The 16,376-nt window shown below is 41.5% G+C and overlaps 1 protein-coding gene across 1 annotated transcript in view; it reads right to left on the bottom strand.

The window, feature by feature from the left end:
• Positions 1–5,157: 5,157 nt before the first annotated feature.
• Positions 5,158–16,376, bottom strand: part of TRIM39 (tripartite motif containing 39) — a 28,679-nt gene continuing 17,460 nt past the window's right edge. Inside the window, exons 7-8 of the mRNA XM_070936695.1 lie at positions 15,549–15,664; positions 5,158–7,318 (exon numbers count right to left, since the gene is read on the bottom strand). Of these exons, the coding sequence (XP_070792796.1) occupies positions 6,771–7,318; positions 15,549–15,664 (664 nt within the window). The 3' untranslated portion in view covers positions 5,158–6,770. The remainder of the gene's footprint in view (positions 7,319–15,548; positions 15,665–16,376) is intronic.

The following is a 16,376-nucleotide window of genomic DNA, read 5'->3' as shown; positions in this document are numbered from 1 at the left end:
TTAATCATGCTGGCCACATGACCATGAAGACGTCTTCGAACAGCGCTGGCTCTTTGGCTTTGAAATGGAGATGAGCAGCACCCCCTAGAGTCAGGAACGACTAGCACATATGTGCGAGGGGGAACTTTACCTTTTAACATTTTGAAAAATTGCAGGCGTTACATTAATGAGTAAAAGTAATAATATAGCAGTCTGATTGCTTGTGAAATTATTAAACACCACAGACGCATCTGAATTCAGATCACATCCAAGATGTTTAGCTTAGCAGTAAGACGGAGTCTCTTACCATGAAAAGAGAACAGAGATTTTTAGCATAACATGATGATTTAACTGGGATATTAAAATCACCCAGTTGAAAATCTGGGTTATTTCAGGTTGATGACCAAGAAATACCCTGTTTCCCCGAAAATAAGACCCAACTGGAAAATAAGTCCTAGCATGACTTTTCAGGATGCTCGTAATATAAACTCTACCCCCAAAATAAGCCCCAGTTAAGATTGTCAGCCAGATGGTGCATTTAGTACCATATTTCCCCCAAAATAAGACCTAACCAGAAAATAAGCCCTAATGCATCTTGGAGCAAAAATTAATATAAGACCCAGTCTTATTTTTGGGGAAACACGGTAAATTCTTCAACAAAGTGGTTGATAACCATGATTAAACAACCAATTGGAAATGTCAATTTTGCAAACCAGGAACTCAAATGAATCTAAGACCATTGTTAAAGGACAGACATTTGCAGATGTTCGTTTATTTGCAAATGCTCATCTTGATATTTTGGTCCAGGACTTGTAATAATTCATAACGCCCATTAGCAAAGAATTGCTATGCTTAAACTACCATGCAGACTCAGCCACAAATAAAACAAGATCGTTAAGAACTTGGATTGAAACTGCACGGAGAAAAGTGACCTAGGGCTGGTCCTTGCATGTACGACTGTCACAGCATCCCCATGGTCACATGATCAAAATTTAGGCACTTGGCAACCAGTGGTTGCAGCATCCCAGAGTCCTGTAAAATTCCCATATGTGACCTCCAAATGGCTTCTGACAAACCAAGTTAATGGGGAAAGCCGGATTTGCTTAAGAACTAGTGTGATTCATTTAAACAGCTGCAGTGATTTCCTTGACAATTGTGGCAAAAAGGTCATAAAATGAGGGGTGACTCACTTAACAACCCCCTTGCTTAGCAATGGTCCCAACTGTGGTCATAAGTCAAGAACTACCTGCGGTCTGTGGTTGCCTAATTCTAGAATTTCCAAATGTTGCTTTCTCCTTATCCTAATGGGCTCAGTTTATCTCTGTGGCTGATCTAAATGTTTGTCCTTGCATTCCTTTCTTATCTGTTACGTGACCCTTTGCTTCTCTGTAATAATAAAACTCTATCTTCCCTTCTAAAATGGCATTGAGGGTTTTTTTCCCCTAATAGGAGCATTAAACTCAACAGACAATACATCCCAAGCTTTGTGAAAGTAAGCCAATAATTTATAAACATTTATTAAAATTTGTACTGCCTTGACACAGGGATGAGGAACAAGAATTTGGTTTCTGACAGTGAAAGGACAGGGCTGTTTAGCAAGATAAGATTCCCAGAAAATGAGGATTCCTTTTTTGAATATGTATCAAATGATCAGAAGAAACAGGGCAGTATTGCTGCAGAATTAGAGAGAGGTAAATACAGATCGTCCTCAGCTTATGACCACAAATAGAGAGGGGTAAATATAGTCCTCCACTTATGACCACAATTGAGTCCCAAATTTCCATTGCTAAGCAAGACAGCGGTTAAATGAGTCCCCCCCCATTTTATGACTTTCTTTTGCGCAGATGTTAAGTGAATTATCACAGTTGTTAGTAACACGGTTGTTAAGTGAATCTGGCTTCCCCTATTGACTTCGCTTATCAGATGGTCGCAAAAGGTGATCACAAGGCCTCAGAACACTGTGACTATCATAAATACATGGCAGTTGCCAAAGCATCTGAATTTTGATCACGGACCACGAGGATGCTGCAACTGTTGTGTGAAAAATGGTCATCAGTATTTTTTTTTCAGTCCATTTTAACTTCGAACAGTCACTAAACAAATGGTTATAAGTTGAGGACTTCCTGTAAGAAGGTGTAAACATCATTTACTACTGCAAAAACTTGGATGTCTCTGAATTTTAGCATGAAAATTCTTGGAAAGTGTGCTGCTTGCCTAGAGAATGTTAATTCTTTTATAATGTATTAACCAGTGGTGAAATCTAAAATTGGTTACTATAGGTTCTGTGGGCGTGGCTTGGTGGGTGGATGGGTGGGTAATGTGACTGGGTGAGCATGGCCAAATTTTTTTTTTTACTTTTAAAACCATTTTTTCTACAACCTCTTCGGTGAAGAGGTTTTTAAAAAATGCTTTCAAAAGGCTCTGACGATCCCAGCTGAGTTACCTGATTGGCAGAGGCTTTTTTTCTTTTAAATACCTCTGCCGATCAGGCAACTCAGCTTGGATCGTCAGAGGCATTTAAAAGAAAAAAAAGCCTCCGAGGATCGCGCGGCTCAGCTGGGCATGGGGGGGAGGCAGGGATTTTTGCTACAAGTTCTCTGAACCACCCGCCTCCATCGCTACCGGATAGGTCGATCCGGTCCAAACCAGGAGCATTTCACCCCTGGTATTAACTGTGCTTTTCTTTCCTTGTGTGTTTGGGAATTTATTCCCTCCTCTGAACTCCATCAAATGTTATTCTTCCCTCTGCTTTCCTTCCCTTCATTTCCCAGCTAACCCTTCCCTTCATCTCATTCCGGACCAGAGCATGTGTGTATTCTTGTGTCTCTGTGTTTAACAGTTGTTTGTGAGAGAGAACAATAAACGATGTAAGTGAATTGGATCAATTTCTGATGATGATTTTATGCATTGAGTCCGATCTGTCAATTTTATGGACCAAATCACTCCACCACATCTTCTGATCTTTTACTTCTTCTTTTCTCTGGCTGGTGTCAGCTTTGTTGTCCAGCCATCGTGCTCTTTGGCAGCCTGGTTTCCTTTTACGGCTAACTCTTCCTAACACAATTGTTTTCTCCAGGGAATTCCTACGCATGACATGGCCAAACAGACACAGTTTTGTGATTTTGCCTTCTAGTGTCATGTCTGGTCTTATGGGCTATAGTATGTATGTATGTATGTATGTATGTATGTATGTATGTATGTATTTAATTGATTGATTAATTAATTAATTTTTATACCGCCCTTCTCCTGAAGGACTCAGGGCGGTGCACAGCCAAAAATAAAAACGAACACATATAAAATTTAAAACAGTTTAAAAGGAATTAAATAATTTGGCCCATTTCAATTAAGACAAAGACAACCCATATAACTTAAAATTGATCTTAGTATTCAGGTATTCTTGGTATTCAGTACTTGCTTCTTCTTCTTTTGTTAGTTTTAAGCATTAAGTCTGAAACGGTCTGTGTTGAACTTCGTGATACTTTTGGCTCATCTCAAATCTTAAGTTACCCTGATACATTCCCATAATGAGAAATCACGGATAGCCCACTGTCAATTAAAACAATTATTATTTTTTTTATTAATAATGTTAAAGCCACAATCTGATATCTTGCGTTAAGCTGTGGGTTGCTGGAGAACTGTCAGTACAGTCATATTCAAAGCTCCACCTTATAGACTGTTGCATTCATGCATGTGCATACATACATACCATACCTTTAAGAAGGCAAAGCAAATTAAATTCAACAGGTCTAATTCTCAATTCCCAGATGCCCAACAACATTTATATAGGATGTTATCACTTTGATAAGTTTTGAGTCTGATCGGCCAAGTACTAATTTGAGACTGGACGAACTGAAAGGTTCCGGTAGCAATATTTTCTGACATTCAAGAATTTTCACATTCAGTACAGCACTTGATGATATTACCTAATTGGACAATGAAACGTCTGCAAACAGCCAACCAAGCTCAGAAAGCAGCAAGGTCTCCACATTCAAAATATGGTCGTTGCTTCTGAACTGCTAACTCCTTCAGCTATTCAGGAAAGCTCCACCTGGGGGCGCTCTTATTTTAATCCGTGATGGCTCAGGGGTTAAAGACACTGAGCTTGTCAGCTGGAAAGCTCACAGCCTGAGTTCGAGACCCGAGCACCACAAGGAATGAGCTCCCGTTCCTTGCCTCAGCTCCTGCCCACCTAGCAGTTCAACAGCATATAAAAGCAAGTAGATAAATAGGTACCAGTTCAGGGGGAAGGTAACAGGGTTCCGTGCGCCTTTGGTGTACAGCCATGCTGGCTACATGACCACAGAAAATGTCTTCGGATAATGCTGGCTTCCTTGGCCAAGAAACGGAGATGAGCACCATGCCCGAGAGAAGGACACGACTGAAAAGGGAAACCTTTACCTTTTTACCTAATCCTTGACTACCAAGCAGAATTTTCTTTTCATGTAACAATTGCTTAGAAAAGGCTTTTTTTTTTTTATGTTCAGACTTAACTCACATATGCTGCAGAAGCTCAGAAAGGCCATTACCAACTCTCCCAGAAGCAAGAAGGGTGGACCTGGTCTTGCTCAACTCAGCACCTTCTATCCCAGGGGTCTCCAACCTTGGCAACTTTTAAGACTTGTGGACTTCAACTCAATGCCCCATGCTAGCTGGGGAATTCTGGGAATTGAAGTCCACAAATCTTAAAGTTGCCAAGGTTGGAGACCCCTGTTCTATCCTATAGATGTCTTTTTTTTTTTTACATACAAAGTGTGTGTGTGTGTGTGTGTGTGTGTGTGTGTGTGTGTGTGTGTATTTGTTTTCTGAGGTTTTCACGGGTGTTTGTATGTAGGTCTTTGGTTATTCGGGTTTTCTCCCGTGTAAAATTGGAGGTGTCTTGGCAACGTTTCAATGAAGTCTCATTCGTCATCTTCAGGCTGGTGTTTTCGGCTTCGTGCTTCTAGGAGCAAGCATGAAGCCGAAAACACCAGCCTGAAGATGATGAATGAGACTTCGTCGAAACGTTGCCAAGACACCTCCAATTTTACATGGGAGAAAACCCGAATAACCAAAGACCTACACACACACACACACACATATATATATATATGGCTAAAATGAAGGCAGCTGAGGTTCCTTTATCAAAAGACTGTATTAGGAGGGGGGGGGTTGGTCAAAGGAGCAGGGAGGAGAATTAGGTACACACATAATATCTCCCACTTTATTATTTTGCATGCTGTTTAACCACATATTTGCTGTTATCTTTTCCCGTCTGTATTTTTTGCCCAAACACTAATACAAAGCAAGACAGGCTTTTCTTTCAAAGGTAGATAGCCTTCCACTGTTGCTGCTGGGTATACTGGGATTAAAGTTTCCATGATGTACAAGCATTGGTCATGATATATGGGAATTATATAAGCTGTCCCCTAACAAACATAGAGGGCAATAAATTAGCAAAGAATATTTTGAGAGTGATCAATACGGATCTTGTAGCCAGCAGGGTGATAGCACGTCACTGCACAGTCAACCCAATTTATCTGGACTCTGAATGTGCAAAGTTTTTGGCTTTTGTCCAATGTCCATCTGAAGAGAGATGTGTTTGATTAGTGGGGGAGGAGAAGGTCGGTGGGAAGTTTTACACTGAAAATGTCCTCCTGTGTCTATTTTGGCTCACAGTACCTGTCAATGGGCGCTAGGGATTATACTGAAGAAAGCACAGGACAGGAGATTATATCTGTGGTGAAGTACTGGAAGACATTCAAATGCCATTGAAAAGTGACTGTATTTGATTTCTGATCCCTGTTTTTCTTTTTGAATCTGGAGTTTCCCTGACTAGGCAAATGCCATAAGCTATTTGTCTCACCATCCAGGTGCCCAACACTCAACTTAGCTCTGAGGGAGTCTACTTGCAACTGAGGTTACGTAGCTGAAATATTGCAGGCCAAAATCTATGAGCTGGGAGAGGTTGTGCACTAGCCCTTCTGATACAATCACAATGCATTCAACTCGTAAGACACGCCGTCAAACGATACCACCAGAAAGCCATTCCTTCGGTACCTAAATCAATATCATGACTGATTCAATACTTTTTCTGTCAGAGGCTGCTTCTGCCACTTGATTGCAGCCACAAGTGATCAACAAAGCTTCAGCAATTCATTGGTGGCTTTGAAGAATCAGCTTGGAGAGAACGATTTCCTTAATTTTCCTTGGTTTATAGCATTCTCGCTATGCACTATATAGCTTCCTCCTATCCTGCATCCACTCCACCTGCCAGTAAAAACAGGCTGTCGAGAAATAATGTCCACCATTTATACAAGCAAATGTTAAGTACGTTTGTAACCCCTTCAAGGGGAGATTCCCTCCCTCTACAGTGCACAGAACAACTTACCTTTCCCACATTTGACCAGCTTTGCCCACTGCCAATGCAATCCTATATGGCTCGTTGCCAAACACTAGACTAAGCTTAACAGGTTTTCTTCCCCCTAGATTTAACTGCAATCCAAAATTTCAGAAACTGAAGTTGTAGATAACAGAAAAGGACATGGTCTTTGTTGCCCCTTAACAAAGGTTTGCCTTCTCCAAACCTTTCCTAGTCTTAATAGCCTTAAAAGCCTGACATTAAACACTAGGTGTGAAAACCCTTCCCTTCTGTGATGCTTTGCTGCTTCTGGTTGGGCGTGGCTTAGTAGGCAGGCCACTGATGCCTGCTTTCTTTCCCACGGAGAAGCCGAGTTGGAAAAACTCTCTCTCTCTCTCTCTACATAATTCAAGGGCTAAGCGTAGCAAAGGAAGATGGGGGTTTGGTCATTTCCTTATTCCCAGTCCGTGGGCGGACGGAGGATTAGGGGGGCTGCATTCTTGCGCCCAGCCCGGATACCTGGGTAGAAGAAAGGCCAAAGTTTCTCGGTGAAAACGTCGGTAAAAGTATACATATGGGAACGGTCCGTCACATTGTAGAAGGAGAGCTTGCCTGCCTCGTAGTTCAGGAAGACGCCTACTCGCTTAGGCTTGACACTGATGTGCAGCGGAGTGAAGGGGTTTGTGGTAGCTGCGTATTTGTCTCCATTGAGTAGCCGTACCCGCCAATAGCCAGTCTCCGGGAGAGAGGTTGTCTCCCCTTTACGGCTTACTGAGTTCTTACAAACTCCCAGGGCCCAGTGAGTCTTTTCTCCCACCTCTACCTCCCAGTAGTGACGGCCTGAAGTAAAACCTACTGTGGCCAGCACACAAGGATAGATTGTAAAGCGTTTCGGGCTATCGGGCAGATCTCGCAAGCGCTGATCCACAAACTTGACGCTCTTGCGGTCCTCGGAGAGCACTAGGTTGGGGTGAGCTGTTTCCGGGTCGAGGGTCAAATCTCCTGCAAGGGGAAAAAAAACAGGACATATATTCATTCGCCTCTGCCATTTCTCTCATGATTAGACTATTACAGGATGTCCTCTCTTCATTTGGCTCGTTTTGTTCCCCCCAGATGATTTGGATTATAGCCATTAAAAGTCTTTTACGATCTGGTTTTTGCTATCAACTCCCCAAGCTTCCTCAATAGCAACATTCAGCAGGTTCTTTTACACAATGAAATGAGGCTGCAAATATATATTTTTTTAAAAAAAGCAGTATTCACAACCGACACATATGCACTTCAATCTCTAAGTAGGCTTGGACTTCCATGGAGTCTTAGTTCTCCATAGTCCAGGGGGTCTCCAACCTTGGCAACTTTATGACTTGTGGACTTCAACTCCCAGAATTCCCCAGCTAGCATGGCTGGCTGAGGAATTCTGGGAGTTGAAGTCCACAAGTCATAAACCTGCCAAGGTTGGAGACTCCTGCTACAGTCCTCACCCAGAAGTCACCTGGAAGCCATTTATTTCGCTTTATAGAATAACAACTCTATGAAATGGAGAGCTGTAACTTTGCGACTGCCATGCCACCTTCAACCCTTGGAAGCAGGAAAAATATCTTGCAACCTTCAGAAGCATAAAAGACTTAGAAAATATATTTAAAACATTTGCCTGGTGCAACAGGCACATCAGAGCGAGGACACAAGAGGCTCTTCCTTTGGCGAGGCATGCCCCAGACAAAAAGAACTCCCTTTCAACTGTGTTTTGTCAACTCCTGAAGCTTTCCTGACCTGCTCCCGAGCTGCCATAGGCAGGGGAATGGGAAATTGCGCCTCGCAGCCGCACCGAGGAATTCACACCTCAGTCAAAACAAAACACATCCTAGCCGGCTGAAGTCAAGGCCATCTCAACAGAGACCTGCACGACCCATGAAATAGCTTCGTTGGGGAATGTGACTGGTGGCACACCGTGAGGGGAAAGGGCAACAGGGTCAGAGGCAAGGCGCGAACTGGGTGAAGTCAGAGTTTGCTTCATTTAGGTCGGGCTGACATGGCGCTTCTAATAAACAACTGGATTTTTCTTACAAAATGGCTTGAGGCTCCTGATTTTATTAGGGCGTTGGTCGGAACCCTGACATGTCTCTTACTTTAGGAAAGTCAGAAGACAACTGCAACATTGGGGTGGGGTGGGGCGGAAGTGCAAGCAAGCACACATCTTTGTATACTCCGGTCCCAACATTCAAAAGATTCCTCACTTTTTGATTTTTTTTTTATTAAAAATGCCCTAGAAGGCAGTGCATCTTCTATGGTACCAATTAAATACACTGCTCAAAAAAATAAAGGGAACACAAGCAGAAGACATCCGAGATCTGAATGAATGAAATAGCCTTATTAAATACTTTGTTCTTTACATACAGTAGTTTATACACTGCTCAAACAACTAAAGGGAACACAAAACTACTGTATGTAACGAACAAAGTATTTAATAAGGCTATTTCATTCATTCAGATCTCCGATGTCTTCTGCTTGTGTTCCCTTTATTTTTTTGAGCAGTGTATATTCTGCCAAGCGAATCCCAGTTACCAAGCTAGCAGATATTTCATTCACTGCTTAGCAGATATTTTGTTTTCTACCTGCTGTTTCCAAGTAGAATACATGAGTCCAAGAAAGGGCAATACGTGACTTGTGCTATTTGTGAGATTACAAAAATAAAATGCCCAACTATTAACAGAAACCAAACAGTGGTGTTAACTTAAGTATCAACAGACACCAGTCAACTCTGAACTCTGCCAATTGTTTTTAAAACCAAGCATTACTTTTTTTAGACTTTTTCATTCAAAAATTAAATAATAACAATCTAGGATGGTTCTATATTTTCAAATAAATTGCTTGAAAATATTTTTCTTAAATTATACTTCCCCCCCCCCCCCCCCAAGACCCTGCTGCTAGTCTGGATGCCTTCGTTCCCATGGGTGCCACATTACCTAGGAGAAAATGAACTGTGGCCTGATCCAGCAAGGTAAAAACTGGTTATTTACCTGTACCTTCAGTTCTCTAAGTGGCCCTCTATGAATTCAGAAATATAACTATAGCAGCCAACAATGGGAAAATGAAAGTATATCTTTAGAAAGGGAGATAATAAAAGTATTAGTTTGCGCAGAAATGGATAAATTGACGTTAGAATTAAAAAATAAAGGAGAGACAGAATATCATGATGTATGGAATAGATTTTACCAATGGATGGAACTAAGAGGTGGGTGTTGGAACAGGAAATAACCAGGATTTGTAAACCTGAAATGTGATGTAATATATGAGTACATTGAGTAGAATAATTATATATAATTAGTAATGTTTGAAGAGTATATATGTTATTTGTTTTATATTTTAGTGCATATGGCGGAGATGATGCCAGGATGATCGCACTGTGTCCAATATTTTAATAAGAAATGAATAAATATTAAAAAGAAAACGGAGCTTGGGAGACCATTTTTGCTGGCAGAGCGCTCGAGCCATCACAGGCGCCCCCACAGGAGTGACACTGAGCTGGCCACACCCACCCTGGCCATGCCCATCCCATCCCCCACCCCCCGAGGTCAAACACAACCCTGATGTGGCCCCAATCTTGATGAACTGACTTCACACTCTTTGTGAAGTCAGTTTTGTGAAGCTTTGCTATCTCAGAACAAAGCTTCAGAATTTCAAGAATGCATTTCCATAGCAGTGGGTCCTTTCTTCCTTCCTCCTTCCCTCCCTCCCTCCCTTTCCTGCTATATGATACAATACAATGAAGATAAAATGCTCTCCAGATTTAGGACACTCTAGATCGAGTGTTCTAAATTGTTGAATGTGTTAGTGAAATAATCTGCAAAGGAGGGAAAAAACTTTAGGGAGATAAGAAATATCTGGCTGAAGGATGGAACTTGAATGGAGGAACAATTGTGAGAGGAAATATCTCCCTCATCGTACAAATTAAAGCAATTGCCATGAGGAAGGCAATTCTCTCTGAGGAATGATAAGAAACAAGTTTTCAGTTCAAAAGGTTTAAATGTAAATATTGAAACTCCAGGCTAGAAGCAAAAGAGAGAGAAACAATCACTAAACAATCACTTCACGAATAGTATTATCTGAGAAAATGGAAGCACTGTCTACCTAAACATGGATGTTAAGGTGACATCAACTTTTAATGAGGAAAAAGAGAGACAATGCTGAACATAACAAAAACGATTAAGTATACAATGGTAACATGCTGCAAATTTCATGGATGTCTGCCATCCAAAGTATATCCTTTACAGGCAGAGTGTCTTGTGTTGTATAAAAGACTTCCCAACTGAAATCAAGTAGAATTCAGGTCTGACTCTGCCATGCCATGAATTTGAGTGACAGCAAATCCAGGTATTTCATTCAGTCCTTATAAAGTTCCAACAAGTTTTTGGTAGACAGATGTATATGCTGACATAGTAAACACAGAACCATGTAAACCGGGGCCATTCAGGCTATGGCAATTAAGATCCAATCAGTTCTGTCTCTATGACTTGAAATAATCCGGTCACAAGGATGAGAAGGATTTTGGAATCTCTTAACCAGCTGCAGCACTAATGAGTTTGGCTACAGTGGCAAATAGAACATCTGCTGGAGGAACAATGCCAGAGAAGTGTACCTACATCACTTTGTCACTTTCCATCCATATTGTGTAAGCAAGGAATGGCTTAGAACATCTGATGGGCATCCAGAAACCTTAATCACTTTTTTCATGCATCAGTTCCAAAGGTGCAGTGAGAGTAACAATTAAGGGGAGAACTTGGTTCCTTCCTGCTCATGTATGTTACAGACTGTAACTGTGTTGCCCAACATGGAATGTTCAGTGATACTTCCAAAAACAATTAGGTCTTAAGTAGCACTAGAGGTCTTAAGCTTGTTGATGTGAAGCATCTTCTACTCTTTAACTATGACCCTTTTATTCCTAGGAATAGACAATATGTCCACCATTTTATGAAGCAGGCATCCAGAATCAAGAGCTGGAGAGATGGGGGTTTGATCAAATTGTGCATCTTCTACTAAACTGTCCACATATTCTAGTGAGGCACCTACTCTTCCGGGGTGTAAAGTGCCACCTGACAGATGTTTAGTATCTCTGCAACCAGTAGGAAGTACCAAGCACCAAGTCACAAATGAAGTCTTGTAGTTTGCTCTCTTTTGATTCAGGAGGTGTAAGGCCACACGAGCAAAACCTGCACGGGACCAGTGTAGAGATTGTATAAACTTTGTCTGAAGTCAATCTCAACAATCTTAGCTCCAAGGAACTTTGGAACCTGAGAGAAAGAGAAGTATGGTTTCTTCTGAAGTTAACTTTCAAGCAAGATTGGGGCCATACATATGCCCTATATAGTTATTTGCAGGTAGAAACGATTGACAGCCAGTCTGAGTATTTGATAACCACCATTTCATGCATGTAGAGATGCCGCTATTGCTGTTATAGATATTGAAAAACATAAGCCATAGTTTAGCTGAAAGAGAGGCATCAGGATTTTTGATGGCTGAAAACGATATTAATGTGAAAACATACACCTATCACGTCAGGTTGATGGATGCAAAGCACCACCCTTCTTGTAATGGTGGAAGGATAAAATATTATCCTGACTGTTGATGGGAGGAAAGAGTTCATATCCCTCATGTCCAGGATGGGCCCCAATTGTCTGTCCTCAAGGGCAGCAACATAACTGGAATAAAAATTCTGCCAGATGTCATGGAGAAAGTCTCTATTATGTCTTTGAATAGTAGCACATGTACCTTCCAGAAGACTGACTGACTGACTAGGATGGGAATACAAGCTTCTGTGAACATGACTGTTGTGAACATGACTGTGGTGCCTCAACAATGATAGTATGTTGGAAAAAGAACTGAGAGCCATCATCCTTGACTTTTGATATGCTGCAATTTGGTTGTGTTGTCCCATATTACTTGGAAATCCAGATCCTGTAGAGACAAATCGGGTTGTCTGTCATTCAGGGCTTAAAAAATGTGAGATAAATCTTGAGATTCAATAGAAACTTCAGTTCTCCAAAGGAAGGAAAAAGGATTTGGGTCTCCAAATTCTGCAGTTCAATGTAAGAGATCAGCTAAGAGGATCTGCAAGCATTTTCCAATCTTCTGATGAATTCTCTAGGAGATGTGCCACTGTACCGCTACATTGTCCTTTAAAGATGGAGACTGTGCTTATTTGGAAAGCCTGGTGGTAGTAGAAGCTTCTACAATACCCATGGTACCTTAACCATCCCACCGTTACTATCCTCCAGTTGTTATTTTCCAATAAGTACATTTGATGAATAATAATTATATGTGTGTGTATTAAATGTGTGCAGAAAATCCTAAATGATGGAGGGTAAAATGAGATTACATATCCCTGTTCCCAAGAAGTGGCAAATGCTAACAAAGTAATAAATGCGAACATTTGTGATTTTATAGAATGTGTTTGGAAGAGCCACAACTCCTTTTGAAATTGTTAAGTATCTATCAACTTCTTACTCATGATCTATGTCTAAAATGATGCATCCTGTACTGGAACACTCCTACAGCCATAAACTCCTATCTCAATGAGAAAACTCAGATACCCTCTGGGAACTTAGATAGTTCAAAAAAAAAAAAAGTAACATTTATAGGATCATTGTATTTCCAAGAACAGAAAGGGCTGCTTTCAAATCATCCTTTCAAGATAGGTTCTTTTCAGTTCCATTCGTATGAAGAGGATCTAGTTCTAAGGACTTGTTTATACTCGGCGTCTGATGCATCTTGTTGCAATGTCCAACAATAGTCAGCCAGCATTGATGGATTCCAGTTGCCCTGATACTATTTTTTTTTCATTGTGGCAATGTCCTGGTGAAACCTCTCACCATGTTCATCAATGAATGCACTTAGATTTTGGGGAAAGAAGTCCAGGTGTGAATGCAGAAAATGAATCTTCAATGACATGTTGCACTTCATGATCTTGTATGCTGTAAGAAGTTTGTCAACCAGCTGAATATAGTTTGTTGCCGTGTCGTTGCCAAGGCCATTCTTATCGACATCCTTGAATGCTTTCCAGGTGATTTTCTCTGGCCCCACTAACACACATCTTCTAACAATTTGTTACTGATGACATATCTGATCCGTGAACCAACAAAAATACCTTTCTTAATCTTGACATCAGGTATTGTTGGGAACATCTGTCTCAAATAAGGAAAACCATCACCTTCCTTGTTCATCATTGTCATAGCATTTTTCATCAGTCCGAGTTTTATGTGGAGTGGAGGCAATAATAACTGCTGGGTCAACAAGAGGTTCATCTGCCATGTTTTTCAGTCCTGGAACCAAATTCCTTCAGCGTGGCCATTTGTTTTTAATGTAATGCGGAATCTCTTGCACAGCTGTCCCAATTGCATATGTAACAACAGTTCATTGTGAAATTCCATGCAGCTGATTCACTTCTTTTATAATTCTACAGATATTCGAGATGTATTCATTTGTTTCATTCATATCTGCAGCATGGCCAACAGGTGCTGATGGTTGTACATTGCCTTTGTGTAAAAACAGAAGATTATAGAACGGTACCTGATACGTTAAATTACAGGTTATTTTTGCGATTAACAACCAAAAAACTACAAGATAACACCAAAAAGTTTTCAGGGAGCAAAATTTTTGTTGTCTAATGAAATCAATGTTTAAAATTTGGCAGACAAACAAGCAGGTAAAGGTATAAGAAATATGTTATGATATAAGCCAAGGGTATCAAAACTCGATTTCATTGAGGGCCGCTTCAGGGTTGTGTTTGACCTTGGGAGGCCAGGGTGGGTGTGGCCAGTTCAATGTCACTCGTGTCAGGGGCATCTGTGGTAGCCCAAGCGCTCTCCCAGCGAAAACGGGCTCCCGAGCTCCGCTTTCAGCTGCAACGGCCTCCTGCAATCCTTTGCCAGTGAAAACGGAGCTCGGGAGGGTCGCGGACAGCCCTCCCAAGCTTCATTTTTGTCAGTGTGTATGAGAGTTCATGACTGGAAGAGACATGGCAACAAGGTCAGCCAATGAAGAGACATGGCAACTGGGTCAGCCAATGCAGGCTGTTTGGAAACTGAAACTCTGCTTGTGTTTGCTTGTATCTGCTACCACGTTGGAAAACCTGCTTTTGGTATTGTATATTTACTTCGTGTGTTATATTATATATAAAGAGAAGTTTTTGAATCCTGCTGAATCAGTTACTTGTGTGTGCTTTCTGGATGATTGCTGCCGCAAACTCTGACAGTTTTCACTGGCAGAGGCACTGCGGGCTGGTCCTTCGCTGTTTCCAGGGCAGCCTCGCAGGCCAGATCTAAGCACCCCATGGGCCGGATCCGGCCCCTGGGCCTTGAGTTCGACATCCCTGATATAAGCCAATGTAGCAGCTGGACTCTGAGTTTTTTCAGGAAATGCTCTTTATTTACAAATAGTTTAAACTGGGACCACATGACTAGCTCAATTTGCCTTCCAAATTTGGTACCTTCCCAATGTATTGGGATAGCAAATTCCCAAATTCTCAGGAATACATCTGTAAAATAACAGATTGTGAAAGACTGATCTACATTAGCTATTGTTATTTCACAACATTGTATGACAGATCATTAGAGGTATTGGAAGATCCGGTTGATAACTTTTCTGATTATTGCTTTTTGCCCCAAGTATAACCCAAGGGATACAGCACTTCTGGACTGCACCACCTTTCTTAGATAACGGATGGTTTTGCCTGGAAATGTGCCACATTCTCCAGAAACATAAAAAAGACACATTTGGAGGTGTACTTCCACAGAAGCAGCCAGAGGCAGCAGGCAGCCTCCTAGTAAATAAGCACTGTGTAATAGTTTAAATGCCCATGATGATTATTTAGTGATTGGGCAAGTACAGATAGTCCTCGCTTAACAACAATTCATTCAGTGGCTGTTCAAAAATTACAGGCCTCCCAGGGTCTCCCCCATCCCGAGGCACTCTGCACCCTACTTAATGCATTCCACTTAACGACCATGACTGGGAAAGCCAGGATGCAGCCATAAAGTCAGGCCATGTAAGTGACCTGCTTAATGGCCTTGACTTAGAACCAAAATTCCAGGCTTGACCATGGTCGCAAATTGAGGATTACCTATAGCCATTTTCCAAGATCTGCCAGATTCCAGATCAAAAAGGGTAGATTTTTTTCCCCCTTAAAGCTCTTTCCATCCACATGGAAAAAAATACTGCAGGCAGCATCATAACTCACCTGTGAGTCTCTTAATAATTTTGCGCAGGACAAAGTATTGTCTTGGGAAACTGTAGAAATTTTTTTCTAGCTCAATGGAGACCTGACTTGACTTGTGGGCTTGCGCCTCTTCACATCTGCATGGAAAAGAACAGAGCAACTGGGTAAAATCCAGTCAATCTCAACTCTCAGAATGCACCCCACTTTTTTTCTTTTTTAACCCCAGCCTATCTCTGCCTAAATAAGGCTCTTCCTGGCCACCTAGTCAAAGCTGATAAACATGCCACGCTACTGAAACAACTTCTGCTGCCGGGGCAGGTAGTCCTCGACTTACAACAGTTCGCTTAGTGACATTTCAAAGTTACGACAGCACTGAAAAAAAGTGATTTATGACCGTTTTTCACACTTACAACCCCTGCACCACCCCCATGATCAAAATTTGGACGCTTGGCAACTGGCATGTATTTATGACAGTTGCCCCGTCCTGAGGTCATGGGATCCCTTTTTGTGACCTCAAAGTTCAATGAGGAAGCCCGAGTCACTTAACAATTGTGTTACTAACATAACTTAACAACTGTCCCCCAAAAAAAGGGGGGGAGAGTTAATTAACAACTGTCTCGCTGAGCAACACAAACTTTGAGCTCCATTGTGGTCATAAGTCGAGGACTATTTATAATCAAGTTGGATCGAGGAAGATCTGATCAGCTACACATCGTGAGCAAACCTCTATTTTACATCTACGCCTTTACTGAATTGAATTTCAGAGTTATCTATTGTGGCTAAAGACATAGAAACATAGAAAACTGATGGCAGAAAAAGACCTACCAGTCCATCGAGTTTGCCCTTTAA

Source organism: Pituophis catenifer, unplaced genomic scaffold (assembly GCF_029215685.1).
Source record: "Pituophis catenifer annectens isolate HBS135680 unplaced genomic scaffold, rPitCat1.0.hap2 SCAF_2, whole genome shotgun sequence".
Lineage (NCBI taxonomy): Eukaryota > Metazoa > Chordata > Lepidosauria > Squamata > Colubridae > Pituophis > Pituophis catenifer.
This window is presented reverse-complemented; position numbering and strand designations above follow the sequence as displayed.